The 17231-nt window shown below is 44.2% G+C and overlaps 1 protein-coding gene across 1 annotated transcript in view; it reads right to left on the minus strand.

Annotated features, from left to right (window-relative positions):
• The window catches only part of LRRC9 (leucine rich repeat containing 9), a 1004248-nt gene that overhangs the window by 804737 nt on the left and 182280 nt on the right, over nt 1-17231 (minus strand). The window contains 1 exon segment of the mRNA XM_029598189.1: nt 6915-7097. Within this exon segment, the coding sequence (XP_029454049.1) occupies nt 6915-7097 (183 nt within the window).

The raw sequence follows: 17231 nt of genomic DNA on the forward strand, positions 1-17231 counted from the left end.
AGTGAATTTATTTTATATCTATCATTAAGCCTCATTGTACCTGGAATCCTTCAGGACCAATAGATTCATATATTTTAACTTTCAAACAATTGGTTTTGAAAGATTTGGAAGTAATGGAAGCCAAAGGAGAGAAATGGTATCATAATATGATTAAAGAACATAGGCAGGCATTATCATCATTGGTGACAGCTTCTCCTTTGGTGATCAAACAGGTAGATAAGAGAGGAGCCATGGTTGTACAAGATCGTGTGAATTATGAATGAAACAAACTTTTACCACTCACTAACATAAGATCTGATGGAACTATTAGAAGACCAAATAAAACAATTAATTGAATCTGCTAGATTTTTGACCAGTAAAGAAAAAAAGTTTTTACAGATACAAAATTCACAGAAGCCTACTATATATTTGGTTTCTAAGATACATAAAAATTTGACGGTACCACTGATTAAGCAGATAGTTTTTTCAAATGGGTCTGTGTTGCACCCTCCAGCGATTTTTATTGGTAATATTTTATAGACAGTAGTGGCACAGACAGCATCCTATATTAAGGAAACTGTACATTTTTTGACTAATTTGCAAATGCTACATTTGGGAGCACAGCCAGTATTACTGGTGATGATGGATATACAAGCTCTTTATACAAACATTCCCCAATAAGCTGCACTTGAAGTGCTGGAGGCCATATTAGCACAGCAATCAATCCCCCAAAGAACACCGACAGAGTTCATAGTTGATTTAGCATGAATAGTGGTGTTCAAGAATTATTTTTTATTTAGACCAAATTATTAACATCAAATTCATGGAATTCCGATGGGATCTTCATTGGCTCCCTCAGTGGCAACTTTGTATATAGCAGCATTTGAAAAAATATATATATCCCTCAGAGTGGTGGCAGCACATTAATAAATGGTACAGATATATAGATGATATCTTTATTATCTGAATGGCAACAAAGATGGAACTTCAGGCATTTATACAGTGGAGCAACACTTTGGATGTAAATAGGAAAATTAGTTCTTACCTGATAATTTTCGTTCCTGTAGTACCAAGGATCAGTCCAGACAGTAGGGTTATGTCTCCCTTCCAGCAGGTGGAGTCAGAGGTCAAAGTTCTAAGCACCTCCCATATCCCAGGGTGCCTCCTGCGATCCTCCAGTATTTTAAATAACAAAGCAGAAACTCATGAATAAGGATAATCAATGACTAGATCAACTATATATATGAATAGAAAAAATACATAACCTGAAAAAAAATAACATAACAATATTCAGAGCTTCTTAAATCATTGCATAGGAAAAATATAAAAAGGAAATCAAAATAAGAAATTAACAGTATTTAATAGCGAACTCTCCGGAAAAAAACTGGGCGGGCGTCTGGACTGATCCTTGGTACTACAGGAACGAAAATTATCAGGTAAGAACTAATTTTCCTTTCCCTGTACGTACTAGGATCAGTCCAGACAGTAGGGATGTACCAAAGCTGCCCTAAATGGGGTGGGATCCGGAGAGTCCTGCCTTCAGCACACTACTGCCGAAAGAGTCAACGTCTGGAGCGCGAACGTCCAAACGATAATGTTTGGCAAAAGTGTGCAAAGATTTCCAAGTCGCCGCTCTACAAATTTCTTGAGGTGAAACACAATGACTCTCGGCCCAAGACGTCGCCTGAGAGCGTATCGAATGTGCCTTGAGACCATCAGGAACTGGATGACAGTTACAAATGTATGCCGAAGCAATTGCTTCCTTCAACCACCGTGCAATGGTAGCCTTAGAAGCCTGATAGCCCTTCTTAGGACCACTCCATAGAACAAAAAGGTGGTCAGAAAGACGAAAGACATTAGTGATTTCTAAATAACGTAAAAGCACTCGGCGGACATCAAGTCTTTTTAAGTCTCGTGATTGAGAAGAAGATTTATCCAAATCTGGGAAGGCTGGCAATTCAACAGATTGATTGAGATGAAAAGAGGAAACCACTTTGGGTAAAAAGGATGGTACTGTGCGCAATGCTATACCTGAATCTGAAATTCTCAAGAAAGGCTCACGGCAAGACAATGCCTGAATTTCTGAAATGCATCTAGCAGAACAAATTGATACGAGAAACACTGCCTTGAGCGTTAAGTCCTTCAAAGTTATTCGCTTAAGGGGTTCAAAAGGAGGAGCACAAAGACTACAAAGAACCAAATTCAGATTCCATGATGGACAGATAGCCCGGATTGGTGTTTTCAAATGTTTGGCTCCTTTGAGAAAACGGACAACATCCTGATGCATAGCAATAGACACACTATTCTCCTTACCTCGTAAACAGCCTACTGCCGCAACTTGGATGCGGAGCGAATTATAAGCCAGACCCTTTTTTAAACCGTCTTGTAAAAAAGCCAAAATGTCTACAACTGTAGCTCTGCGCAAAGACAACCCGGACTTACTACACCAAGCATCAAATTCCTTCCATACTCTAACATAGGTGAGAGAAGTAGAAGGTTTTCTCGAACTAAGCATGGTGGTGATGACTGAGTCTGGATAGCCTTTCTTTTTTAATTGCCTCCTTTCATAAGCCAGGCCGCTAGACAAAAGTGAAACGCCTGGTCGAAATATACTGGACCGGGGATCCAAGATGGCGGAGTAGCAGCACCACAGAGGCGTCGCTCTGCAATTGTGGATTCGAAACTACTTTTTCCCCTTGAAAAATGCCGCATTCGGTCCGGAAAAGAAGGGCTAAGGAGAGGGACTCGGTAGAGATCCCCCCAGGAACCCCCAAAACCGGACCGATGGACGCACATGTGGTGCCTGGACTTACCATGCCGGGAGGACGCCCGCAGGAGTTGGTTCATGAGAGCCCTATTCCAACAGAATCGCTCCGGGACCTGGAGACCTCATTGTCCCCGGTGATTAGAACACCGCCAGCAAACCCCGCGGAGGTCAGGGAGGCCCATCGGGAGTCGACTCCGACGCGACCTGATGAGGTCACTAGCCCGTAAGTACGGGGGGAGAATTAACAGCAGACACCGCGGTAGAGCCCGAGGCTATCGGAGGAGCTGAGCGATTTACAGCGCGAGGAGAGGGGATGACTTCAGGAGGAGATAACTCGGAGAAAGAAGTTAAATTACGAAGAAATCTCATTCCATTGGTGAGACCTCCTGATATAACTTTAAGTACAATTTGGGAAACGCTAGTAGTTTTGAATGAAAATATTTCTCTCCAGTTAAACCCTGTAGTAACTAAAGTTGAAGATCTGGGTTTGCAAGTTAAAGTCCTGCAGGAAGAAAAAGTTAAACAACAAGGTGTAATGGACTCGGTGCAAAAAAATATAGGAAATTTAAAAGATTTATACACAAACTTGATTAAAGAAAACCAAATCCTAGATAAAAGGCTTGAAAATATGGAGAACCAAGCACGGGGGAAAACTCTGAGATTGATAAACTTTCCAAAGGTTCCATTGGTCTCAGCAAGAGATATGTGGGTGAAATACGCTCAAGAAATATTGAAATTTTCTGATCAGATAATGCCTCCATTAACAAAAATTCATTATGTGATACCATGGAAGGAAAAACCTGCTGAAGACCAGGAATTTAGAATACTTTCCCCTTTAAATATTTCAGAATTACTAGAGACGTCGGACACTAACTTGGCCCAACCTGCAACATTAATTGTTTCCTTCCTGTTGGATTCAGATAGGGATCTTGTAATGAAAATGTATTTCAGAAATATAAAAGAGTTATTTCTTCAGATGAAGGTACAAATTTTTCCTGATGTAGCGAAGAAAACACAGGAGAGAAGGAAGCAATTTTTGTTGATGAGACCCCAGGTTTTAAATATGGGAGCAAAATTTAAACTGAAATTCCCTTGTAAATGTAATATAAGGTACCTAGAAGTTAATTATACATTTTATGTTCCATCCCAACTTGTAAAATTTATATCAGATAGAGTGACTCCCAATATAGAAATAAATCCTCCTGATGTATCCTCACCTAAGTAAGCTATTGTTCTATTAATTAAGTAGTAAGTCCAACTACTATTTCTTCTGTAATGTTATATTATGAATGAGCTCTCATGAGAATTGGATCCCCCTATCTTGAGAACTACGATGTTAGCCGGTAATTTGGATGGAATTTTTGTGTTTGTTATAATATTGAAAAATGGAGAAAGGCTAACTTTGTGTTTCCTGTTCAATCATGTTTATTTTGATTGTTAAGTGTAATAATATCATAAATAAAAAAAAAAAAAAAAAAAAAAAGAAATATACTGGACCCTGTCGAAGGAGGTTGTTGAGGTGGCCTAGGCGGACTGGACCGTCGATCGCTAAGTTGATGAGATCCGCATCCCATGGTCTGCGAGGCCATTCTGGAGTGACGAGAATCACCGGACCTTCGTGGGATTCTAATCGTCTCACGACTTTTCCTATTAGTGGCCATGGGGGAAACACATAAAGAAGGATGTCTTTGGGCCAAGGTAGAACCAAGGCATCCACCCCTTCCGCTCCATGTTCTCTCCTTCGACTGTAGAACTGAGCCGCTTTCGTATTGACACGGGTAGCCATCAGATCTAACCTGGGTGTCCCCCACCTTTGAATGAGAATGTTCATTGCCTCCCAGGAAAGTTCCCACTCAGGCGTTTATACAGTGGAGCAACACTTTGGATGTAAATTCACAATTCACATTTCAATGGGATAAATTACTTATATCATATTATCATATTTGGATGTTCTGGTTCAACTACAAGGGCTTCTTTTAAAAACTGTGATTGAGTCTGTTGTCCATTGTTAGACTGTTTTATTTGCATCTAAAAATTTCTTAAAACTTTTCCTATTTAAGGTGAATAATTGAGATGTTCGGTTGATCTGTTATCAGTTAGCAGATACAGCGTAAGGCTTGCTAACACCTTATCGTTTTTGACTCATTAAGTTGGTGCATTAAGGCTAATTGGGGTTTAAAACTGTTATTTGTGCCTCCCCTTCTTTGATTGTGTGATATTCATTTTGGGGTAACTTTTGACTCTTGTTTATTTGGTTCTGTTTCAACTACAAGGACATATTTTGACTACAGTACATTGGAAACCAATGGATATGAACAACCTGTTGTGATTTGATAATCATTATGCTAGATCCATTAAACTAGGGTTACCGGTAAGTCAATTCTTTCTTATTAGAAACATTTGTTCAAGTTTGGATGAATATGAGCAACAGGCAGCCTGTCAGCCAGATTTTGAGCAAGAGGATACCCTGATAAGGCAATAAGATGGGCATATAAATGTGCTAAATTACTTCTTACATGATAATTTCCTTTCCTTGAATATAGTCAAACCAGACCAGACAGCACACGTCAACCAGCAGATGGAAACAGAGACCAACAGATTTGCTGAAGTTACTTCTTATTTACTTCCATGCTGACACCAACTTGCCAGTATTCTTATATCAAGCTAAGTGTGGGGAACTTTCACACAAAAATCAATAATTGGTTCTTTCTTGGGTTTTTTTTTTTTTAACCAATGAACTTCCAGAAGAAAAGAGGAAGCAGAAAGAGAAAATCTCCCCACAACAGCAAGTGTTGTTACAGTATAAACCCCATAAGGACAATACTAGACTTGTTTGTGTATTGAAACACATCACAGTGGCATCGATGATAGCTGTGTCTATTAGAAAACATTGGCACATATTAGCCTTCCATGAGACTTTTAAGGATCCGCTATTAATAGCTTTGTCTTGAGGGTCCAATATATGTGATTGAATTGTCCACTCGCATTTTGTGTAAATGATATCCAGCCATACAAAAGCTGAGCATCAGAGATGTAACAAGTGTAGCTTCTATAATAGCACAATTAAGGGTACTGAATGAGTAGATCCTGTAACTGGGTATCACATGAGGAGAAGAGCAGAGACAGGTTGTTGTTCAACCAATATATAATACTCTTTGATTTGTGCATACCCTGAACTTTATGTTGGCCATACCACACATTCAGTTAAACTGAAATAGATAGAACATTGTTCAAGACTGCATACATGGACATTGAGTGCACCGATGGTACAACATTTTATTGAGCATCAGCATACATTCGATCAATTACAATGGATGATAATACATCAAGTGCAAGTGTCTCATTGAGGTGGTGATTTAATAGTGTGATTGAATATTTGGGATCATTTTTGGATGCAAACACTCAAGAGTGTTGTACCTTTGGGTATTAATGAAGAACTTGATTGGACATTGTTGCCGTGATGGATTTTATATGCCGCAAGCTCAAGAATGGTCTACGATTGGGTGACGTTCCTTGACAAGTAATAGGATTGGCAGTTTCTAGGTCACATGGGTCAATTTAAATGGACACCATTAAATAGTTTGGCAATCAAGTAGGGTGAAGTTCATGATAGAGAAAACCGTCATAATGATGCTTGAAGCTTACATACTAAATGAAAGTTTTCAACCCCTGATGAAGGACTTTATTTTGAAACATGACCACGTTGGGTTGCTGTGGTGGGATTAATAAATCAGCTGAACTAGACAGCATACAAGCAATATTTGACTAAGTATCACCATTTTGGAATAATATAAAAATATTAGAGATGGCACATTGTCAGTATTTTAAATGCTGAAAAAATTATTTTCAAAAAAATATTTTGATGGGAAACATTGACTGGCAAGATATGAGGTGAGTTGGTGGTAGTTAATGATTAAGATTTGGCCATGGTAAATTGGTACCTTCTTTGAGTCATAGATCAAACTACCACCTTCTGCCCAAAAACTTTTTCTTGCAGTTAATTAGTTAAATAATGTTATGGTAGGGGTGGGTTTTTTTTATAGTACTGAGGAGCAAAGCTGAACACATTTGCTATCTAGGAATGTGAGGAGGATAGTCTCACATACACACACACACACAAACACACACAAACAAACACAAGAATAAATGTGTATGAAACCGTACTTACTTCTGCTAGATCCTTGATCTGTTTATGAGACACATCATATGTATCAAGTCTTTGCAGCTCAGGTATATGAAACAGCACATGTACAGCATAATTACAGAGAAGACAGACAGGATTAGGACGATACTGAGGATCCCTGAGACCCAAATCCTTTAAATGAGGTATTCGAGCTAAATTGGTCAGTTCCTAGAATAATGGAAACAATAAATCAAAATGCTACTCCTAACCTTCTAAGGACAAGCATTTTTCCAATTATAAAAATCAAACTAATAAAAGCTATACAGTAGTGAAATTACTTCTTACATGTTAAATTCCTTTCCTTGAATATAGTCAAACCAGACCTGGTAGCACACGTCAACTCAGCAGATGGAGACAGAGACCAACAGATTTGCTGATGTTACCTCTTATATGCCTCCATGCTAGCACCAGCTTGCCAGTATTCTTTTATCAAATTAACTGTGGGGAACTTTAATACAAAAAACAATAATTGGTTCTTTTTGTTTTGTTTTTTAACCAGTGAACCTCCAGAAGAAAAGAGGAAGCAGAAAGAGAAAATATCCCCACAACAGCAAATAAGAAAGGACTCACCTGCAACGAAGTATCAACAGACATTACATTTCTGAATTCCGCATCCATGCCTGAAAGACAATTCTGTAGTAGGCATAGAATATATATGGTAATTACACTGATAGATATCGGCAGCATAGGGAGGGTTCTGGACTGGTCTAATTGTATTCAAGGAAAGGAAATTATCAGGCAATTTCACCTTCCTCTTCATCCAGTCAGATCACTGCCTGAGCCCCTCGCAATACTGATAAACCAAAAATGGCTTCCTCTGGGGGGCACGTGATGTGCAGCTAAGAGGGAGGAAGTGCCCCGCTCTGGCTCCCAGGCTTCAGTTTATAATCCTTCAGAATCCTCGGGTTTCAGGCCATCTCCTTGCATCTAAAGCACGTCTAAAGATTTAGGGACTAAATCCCTGCCTACCATGTGGGATGATCACTCCACTAAACAGCTATGATCTGGGAAAAAGGCACTGACTGGCAGAGGGGATGCTGCAGAGGAGTGGATGAGGAAGAATGGTCTGCGCAGGGCTGGTGCAAGGGGATTGGGCGCCCTAGGCACCTTCAGCCTTGCGCCGCCCCCAGCTGCAGCCCCGACTCCTCCCCCCCGACCGCCAAAAGAAAACTTACAAAATACCTGGTGGTCCAGGTGGGGGCCCGGGAGCAATCTGCCACTCCCGGGGTCTCGGCTGCCACTAACCAAAATGGCGCCGGGGGCTTTAGCCCCTACCATGTGACAGGGGCCAACCAATGGCACCGGTAGACCCTGTCACATGGTAGGGGCTAAAGGCCACCGGCACTTTTTGCCTTTTCAAAATTCTGCCACCTGCTGCGACGCCCTCTAAATCGCGGCGCCCTAGCTCGCCTAGTGGTTCCTCCGGCCCTGGGCCTGTGCTTACATCGCCACTGGATGCCACCTCGCAGCTTAACATGTTTTTTGAAACTTTCTCCACGAAGCTCACCGCCCCATCAATAATGAACTTGCTATCATCGTGGAGAAAATATCATCCTTAGTCTTCACAGTGCACAAAACTACCAGAATCGACTCTATGGAAACAAAGATGGAGGACTTGGAGTTCGTGGCAACTGCGGCCTGCAGCAAAGTAGAGAAGTTAGAACGGCAATGTGTAGCGCTGAGCGAGAAAATCGAGGATATTGAAAATCGTGGCTGTCGGCGTAATATTAGGCTGGTTGGATTCCCTGAAGGAGATGAAGGCGCTGATCCGACTGCCTTCTTTGAAAAATGGCTCCCTGACACACTTGGCCTCTCTATAAAAGGAGGCCAAATTAAAATTGAGCGGGCGCATTGGGCCCTCATACCACCGCTGAGGCCGGGCAGTCGCCAACGATCAATAATCATGCAAGTGCACCATTATCAGTAAAAAGTACGGATCCTAAACAAAGCCCATGAGATGGATGAAGTCACCCACTGTGGCTAACATGTTATGCTCTTTCAAGATTTCGAAGCCACACAAAAACGTAGAGTAGAATACGGACCAATTAAAAAAGAGTTACAGAAACCTGGCTTGGTCTACACGCTACTTTATCCGGCACGCTTGAAGGTCACGCTGAAACAACAGTCAGAATTTTCGACTCACTGACAGAGACGAACCAATTCCTGGAGGAGACGGGGGACGCGCGGCCTGTTAGACGACAGCTTGTGGCCTCCATCCTCCATGAGACCTGATTTCTCAGTTTTAATTTTCTCTCTGCTTTTTTTTTTATCATGTGGGGGCTTTCTGTGCTCGACCTGCTTCTTTCCCTTGTTCTCCTCCTCCCCCTTCTTTATTCCTTAGTGCCTTGATCCGTCTCTGTAATCCTTTCCTGGGGCTGGGGTGATCAGGGCTGATCGGGGCTGTATAGAGTGGGTGGAGCGGTTGGCTTTTCTTTCCTCTTTTCTTTCCCCTTTTCTGTGCTGGGATTATAGTGGTTTGTTTCGTTTTCTTCTTTTTCATTTTCCCAAAGGCACTTATATTTTAGATATTTTATTTCATCTTTGTTCTGCCTCTATTTTTTTTAAGGCTGTTTTTAGGTCCTAGGGCGGGCAGATAGAGGCCTGGCTCTTCTCCATGTGCGCATGACTCATGCGCACATGGTGAAGAGCCAGCATTCTAGGCTTGCAAGGAAAACAGCTTTGACCCCCTACGCCAGGAATCTGTATGGCGCACACGCGCTGGAGGAGGTATCTGAACATTGACTGTGTGACGGTAGATGCTGAGATATTTTTCTGAGAACTTGCATCAACGTTCTCTCTCCTTGCTGACTCGCTAACCGCCTAGCTTTGAAACTCACCATCCTTTCCCCCCAGCGGCTGGACTCAGGATGGCGGGAGATGGACCACACAAAGGACTTTCCTAACTCTATTGCTTTTTCAACATTTCTGGTGGCCACAGCTCTGTCTCCTGACCTACAAGTACCTGTGTTATTCTAAAGCTGTGTGGGTAGATATATGTGTCTAGCTGGGAACCTTTTTTTTTTTTTATTCTCCTCAATTTCTCAAATAATTTTTCTCTCCTCCCTTTTTCACACTGCCCCGGGTGGCTTTTTGCACTTAGTCTTTCCTTTTGGGCATTCCAATCATGTTGGCAAAGGCATGATGTTTCTTCAGGAATGTTGTGCTCTTTGAGCTGTATAGGGTGGGTTCTCTTGGGGCATAGTTTTAGAATGGAGGGCAACTGGTTTTCTGGAATCGCTGCAGTGGGGTTTCAGTAGTTGGGGGTTTTTAGTGTAAGGTGTGGCTTACCCCTTGTATCACAATTTAGTTCCCACCCAAAGGGTAATGGATCAGTTGGGCTAATTTTTGGAATTACCTTACAACTTAGAGTAGTATTACCTAGGTAACTGGTTTGGGCTGGCTGTGTTGGTTGGGGGTTTTTCTTGGAGGATTCTTGGGTATTTCAGGTGATGAAGTGGGAGTTCTCCAGCCAATTTGTATTCATGGTCCCTGGTGTATGTGTTACTCTTCTAGTTCAGATGCGACAAAACTTTGTTTATACGGCTTCTCATGTTCACACATGTGGCTCCTTATCTCTCTTTGTCCTTTCTTTTTTTTTTCATTTTTCTAATGTCGCGCTATGACTGATTATATTACCTTTGTTTCACTAAACGTACGTGGAATCTCATCCCAAATTAAAAGAAAAAGTATCCTGCAATTTGCTCGCAGGAACAAAGCACAAATACTTTTGCTGCAGGAGACTCACTTATCATCACAAGAACATGAGAAGTTAAAAATGGGATGGGTAGGTGCAGCGTATCACTCCTCCTATTCATCATGTAGCCAGGGTGCTTGTGTTCTAAAGATTAATAAAGCAGAGTTGTTTACCTGTAACAGGTGTTCTCACAGGACAGCAGGATGTTAGTCCTCACATATGGGTGACATCATCAGGATGGAGCCCAATCACAGAACACTTTTGTCAAAGTTTCTAGAACTTTGACTAGCACCACTGAGCATGCCCAGCATGCCCCTAATCCTGCAACCAGCAGGGGTCCCACTTCAGTCTCGTTTATAGTAAAAAGTATGTGCGAAAAATAAAATAAATCGCAAGCAAACCCAACTCCGCAGGGTGGCAGGTGGGTTTCGTGAGGACTAACATCCTGCTGTCCTGTGAGAACACCTGTTACAGGTAAGCAACTGTGCTTTCTCACAGGACAAGCAGAATGATAGTCCGACTCCTCACATATGGGTGAGTACCGAGCTCAGGATGCCCGAGCAAAGTACCAAAAGCACCCAAAGACATGCAACAGGCACAACAGGAGTGGGTTTGGTTAAGAGGGCAGCCTGAAATTCCCAACAGGCCATTGGAAGGAAGTTGGGTATTAAGCTGAGAATAAATTGCGCAGAACAGACTGGCCAAAGATAGAATCCTGTCTGCCAGCCTTGTCCAGGCAATAATGAGCTGCAAAGGTATGGAGAGAACTGCTTGTAACAGCCCTGCAGATGTCAGCAAGAGGTACAGAACGAAGGTGTCCTACCGACGTTGCCATTGCTCGAATAGAATGCGCTTTCACGCGCCCCTGGAGCAGAAGACCCGCTTGCTGGTAGAAGAAAGAAAAACAGTCCGCCAACCAGGAGGACAGGGTTTGCTTACCCACCGGAGTTCCCAGTTTAATTTTATCAAATGAGACAAACAGCTGGGTGGACTTCCTATGGACCGCAGTGCATTCCACATAAAAGGCTAGCACACTCTTGCAATCCAAGGAATGCAAAGCCTGCTCACCTGGATGTGAGTGGGGTCTGGGAAAGAAAGTAGGTAGGATAATGGATTGATTTAAATGAAATTCAGAGACTACCTTCGGCAAAACTTTCGGATGAGTGCGAAGCACCACACGATCATGGATAAATTTCGTGTAAGGTGGGTAAGTTACCAGCACCTGTAGCTCACTGACCCTGTGAAAGGATGTTATTGCAAGAAGAAAGAGCACTTTCCAAGAGAGATAGCGCAGCTCGCAGGAGTGCAGAGGCTCAAACAGAGGTTTCATTAATCATGCTAAAACCACATTGAGGTCCCAACTCGGGGCTGGAGGATGCAGTGGGGGTTTTAGGTGTAGCAAACCCCTCATAAAGCGAGCCACCAAGAGTTGCATTGAGATGGAGTCATCTCCTGTACCTTTATGGAACACGGCTATCGCACTGACATGAACTCTAATGGAGGAAGTTTGGAGACCAGACTCTGAGAGATGCCAGAGGTAGTCTAAGAACTTCATAGTGGGGCAAGTAAAGGGATCTATTTCCTTTGATGTGCACCATAAGGAAAACCTTTTCCATTTGGAATGGTAAGATTTCCTTGTAGAAGGCTTCCGTGAAGCTACCAGGACATGGGTCCGAGAGAGCAAGTGGTTGTAATATTAGCCTTTCAACATCCAGGCTGTCAGAGACCGAGCCTGGAGGTTCAGATGACGCAGCTGTCCGTGGTTCTGTGAAATTAGGGATGGATCTGCACCTAGGCGAATTTGTAGACGAACTGAGAGGTCGCAAAGAATGGGAAACCACACTTGGCAAGGCCAGTAAGGGGCTATTAGGATCATGCATCCCTTGTCCCGACGTAGCTTCACGAGAGTCTTGCTTATGAGTGGAAGTGGGGGATAGGCATACAGGAGACCCATTGTCCATGAGAGGGCGAAGGCGTCTCTTGGTGGTCTTTTGTGACTGCAATGTAGTGAGCAGAAGTTCTCTACTTTGCGGTTGTGAATTGATTCAAAGAGGTCTATACTCAGATACCCCCACTTCTGGAATATGCTTTCCGCCACCGTGGAATTCAGAGACCACTCGTGGGGATGAAATGTGCGACTGAGCTTGTCCGCTAGTACATTGTTCACGCCCGCCAGGTAGGTCGCTCTCAGTAGCATGGAATGAGAGAGAGCTGACACTCAGATTTTGTGCTACTTCCTGATGCAGTAGTAAGAGCCAGTTCCTCCTTGCTTGTTGATGTACCACATCGCTACCTGGTTGTCTGTTTGGATTAGGATTGTCTTGTTGGATAGGCAATCTTTGAAGGCTAGAAGGGCATATCTGATTGCTCTGAGCTCCAGAAAATGTATCTGATGTTGTGACTCCGCTGCAGACCAGGTACCCCAACCTAGAGTGGAAGCATCTGTTGTCAGAATTATCTGAGGATCTGGAGCTTGGAAAGGTAGTCCTTTGAGCAGGTTGGACTCTTGTATCCACCAAGACAGCGAGAGACGAAGCCAGCTAGTGACATGGACAATGTTGGACATCGGATGGTGGGCCTGAGACCACTGGGACTTTAAGGTCCACTGTGTTACCCTCATGGCAAGTCGAGCCATTGGTATAACATGGACCGAGGATGCCATGTGTCCTAACAAAATGATAACATGAAGAGCAGACGTGGTTCGGTGAGTCTGCAAAGTGTGTGCAAGTGCAGCAAGCATGTGAGCACGGTCCCTGGGAAGAAAAGCTTTTGCTTGGATAGTGTCGAGATCCGCTCCGATGAAGGAAAGGAACTGAGATGGAGATAGATTGGACTTTTAATAACTGACTAGAAATTCCAAGGACAGTAGTAGTCGCAAAGTGAGATGGAGGTATTAAAGAACCGCCTCCGTGGAGGGGGCACTCAGTAACCAGTCGTCTAGATAAGGATAGACGTGTGTGCCCAATCGCCTTAAGTATGCTGCTACTACTGCCAGGCATTTCGTGAAGACACGAGGTGCCGATGCAAGACCGAACGGTAACATTCGGTACTGGAAGTGCCGGTTTCTGATGAGGAACTGAAGGTACTTTCTGTGAGACGGGGTAATTGCTATGTGCATGTACGCATCTTTTAGATCTAGAGAGCAAAGCCATTCTCCCTGTTGGAGTAGATGGAGTAGAGAGCCTAAGGTTACCATCCAGAACTTTTCCTTTCGTAGATGCTTGTTCAGGGCACAAAGAACTAATATTGGGTGAATGCCTCCCGACTTTTTTGGTATTAGGAAATATCGGGAGTAGAAACCCTTTCCCCTTTGTAGAGGGGAAACTTGTTTTATGGCATTGGTTTGAAGGAGGGATCTTATTTCCTCCAGACGAGATGGAGAGTCTGACGGTATGGAGAGGAAGGTTAGATGGTAACCTTGAGCTACGACCGCCAGGACCCACTAATCTGTAGTGATCGTATGCCACATGTTGGTAAAGTGGCAGAGACGGCCTCCTACTGGTAGAGATGGCAGAAGTGGGAGTGGACAATTCCTCTCTAGTGGGGAGTCAAAATCCCGAAGAAGGACCAGGTTGTTGAAGTGGCTGTGTCTTCTGAGGCCTAGGTTGGCAAGGTTGAGCATTCTGATATGGTCTGACTGGACGAGACCAAGCTGGAGGAGGATAGAATCTGCGTGCTTTGAAGGTGGATCTTTTAGCCTCCATTCTGAATGGGTGTTTAGAAGAGGTGGAGAACTCTGTGTACCCAGCAGAAAGTTGTCGCAATGTCTCATTATGATCTTTGAGCTGAGCGACTGTTTCCTGAATCTTCTCGTCGAAGAGGTTATCCCCTATACAGGGGAGGTCTGCCAACCTCTCTTGAACCTCTGGACGCAGATCTGAGGATTTCAGCCATGTCCACCTCCTGGCACTTATCGCAGCCGCTGAGACCCTGGAAGCAGTGTCAAAAATGTCACAAGCGAAGCGCACCTCATGCTTGCCAGCATCAAGGCCTTTTTTAAGAATAGAATTGAGCTGATCCCGGAACTGGTCAGGGAGGGAATAGAAAGTTCCTGAAGCTGCTTAAATAGGTTCCTGTTGTATTGCGAGATGTAGAGATGGTTAGCCACAATACGAGAGATTAACATGGCCCCATGAAAGACTGTACGACCAAAAGCATCGAGGAATTTTTGCACCTTCCCTGGAGGCGCGGAAGAATGAGGCCGTTGTCTTCTGGCCTTCTTCTGGGCGGATTCCACCATCACTGAATGGTGGGACAGTTGAGTTTTCTGGAAGCCAGGTGCTGACTGGACCAAATAAGTAGCATCAGTCTTGCGATTAACAGGTGGGACTGTTCACGGATGCTCCCAGATGCGCTGAAGAAGGTCTAGGAGGACCTCATGACAGGGATGGACATTACCTCCTTAGGTGCATCAACAAACTGAAGGACTTCTAGCATTTTGTGTCTAGAGTCTTCTTCAGTCTAGAGGGTAAATGGAATGGTCTCCGCCATCTCCTTGATAAAATTTATGAAAGAGAGGTCTTCTGGCGGGGACTTCCGCCTTTCCTCTGGAGGTGATGGTTCAGATGGGATATCTCCTGAATCCTGGGAATCCGATGAATCATCTGACCAGTGTTGGTAGGGTAGGTCTCCAGCATATAATGGGCCTCCAGATGGTAGGAAAGGGCCTCCCCCGGCCGGAGGAGGTTGGGGCACGGAAGGTATCTGAGGAGGCATCGGTAGCATCGGTGACAGTATCTCCCTCTGATGCCGCATCGGTAAAGGTCGATGCGGCATCAGAGGGAGATGGGGCACGTCGGTGGACGCATCGGTGGTAATACTCCAGAAGGCCCCAGAATCGGATCCGGTATCGTTGCATCCTCCTCCTCCAAGGAGAGATGGATGGGTGTCAACAGAGCAGGAGGAATCGGTGTTTTCATCGGTGCCAAAGGCAGAGCACTGATGAGTGCTTCCAGCCTATCAAGTAGCGGTGCGAGCATCGATAGTGTGGGATCCGGCACAAGCATTGGAGTCAGCATTGGTGCCCAGGGAACCGGATGACCATGGAGGGCCTGAAGCACTGCCTCTCGAACCATCCGGTCTCATGGAACACTGGTGTTGTTAAGACCAGGTCCAGAGTGGGAGGCTGGATGGGCGTCACCAGAGTGTCCACAGGTATACGTGGAGTCTCGGCTGCCATTCCCACCGAAGGCAGGGAACGGCTCGGTATACCCGGCCTGGAGGAGAATGGGGGCTCCTCGACACGGGCCTTCTTTCTCGGTGGCTCGGTCGAAGCTGTAGAAGCCACTGGTGCACCTGGAACAGACGGCAAGGTCTTTCGATGTCGATGACAATGTTTGTCTCAATGCTCGCCAGAAGCAGAAGCCTTCAATGATGATCGGGAGTCATGGGTATCCGACCGATGGTAAGATTTGGTGGGCGACGGCGTCAATGACTTGGCAGCCTTAGCTGAAGGAAGTTGCTTGGTATGAAATAATAAAGCCATCTTTCCAAACGAGCCCTACGACCCTTGGGGGTCATTTGGGCACAATTGGTACATGTATCCACATCGTCAGTAGGGCCCAGACAAAGCACACAAACCTGGTGAGGGTCGGTGATGGACATTGTCCGAGGAAAGTCTGGGCACGTACGAAAACCCGTCGCCATCGCTGCCGTTGAAAAAGTTAGACCGCGACGTAGTCGGTGACTGTCGGTAACTGACTGAGAAGTTAGTAAAAACTTACCGGACGGTCACGGGTATCGACGGTATACAAGGGGACCCCATCCGGGGTGAAAACTATTGCAAATTTTGAAATTATTGACTGAGGAAAATTCCTGTCAGGAATCCGTGAGAGAGCTACTCACTCCGCGTGGCCAAAGCTGCGCGGAAAAAAAGAGACTGAAGGGGGACCCCTGCTAGTTGCAGGGTTAGGGGCATGCTGGGCATGCTCAGTGGTGCCACTCAAAGTTCTAGAAACTTTGTGTTCCTTGATTGGGCTCCATCCTGATGATGTCACCCATATGTGAGGACTACCATCCTGCTTGTCCTGTGAGAAATATTATTCTGATGATGCAGGTCGATATGTAATCCTAGAATGTATACTTAACCTTTACGCTGGTTAATGGATATGGGCCTAATTCGGACCACTTTCTATCACCATTTAACTGATAAAATTGCATCCTTTGGCTCTTAAACTTTGATGGTGGGAGTGATTGGAACTTCTGTCTCAATCCAGCCTTAGACAAAACTACTCTGCAGGGGACAGGAATGGCTGGCCATGTTTATGAAATCGATCTTATTAAAACCTTTGGTTTAATAGATGTATGGAGACGACAACACCCCACAGAATATGATTACACCTTTTATTCCCCTAGATATTCAATGTATAGCAGGATCGACTATTTTATGTGCACGTCCAACCTTTTTTCCAGTGTACAAAACAGCACAATGCTTGCTAGTACTCTCTCAGACCACCACCCCGTCTCTGTCCAGCTTCACTTCAGCTCCTGTGCACAGAGATCTTTTAATCGGCATTTAAATATCTCACTGCTTGCTGATAACGAAGTTTCCTAAACTGGTTCAATAAACTGTGGCTGAATTTAATGAGTTTAATCATGAGGAAGATTAT

The sequence above is a fragment of the Rhinatrema bivittatum genome, chromosome 4, assembly GCF_901001135.1.
Source record: "Rhinatrema bivittatum chromosome 4, aRhiBiv1.1, whole genome shotgun sequence".
In the NCBI taxonomy this organism is placed as follows: Eukaryota; Metazoa; Chordata; class Amphibia; order Gymnophiona; family Rhinatrematidae; genus Rhinatrema; species Rhinatrema bivittatum.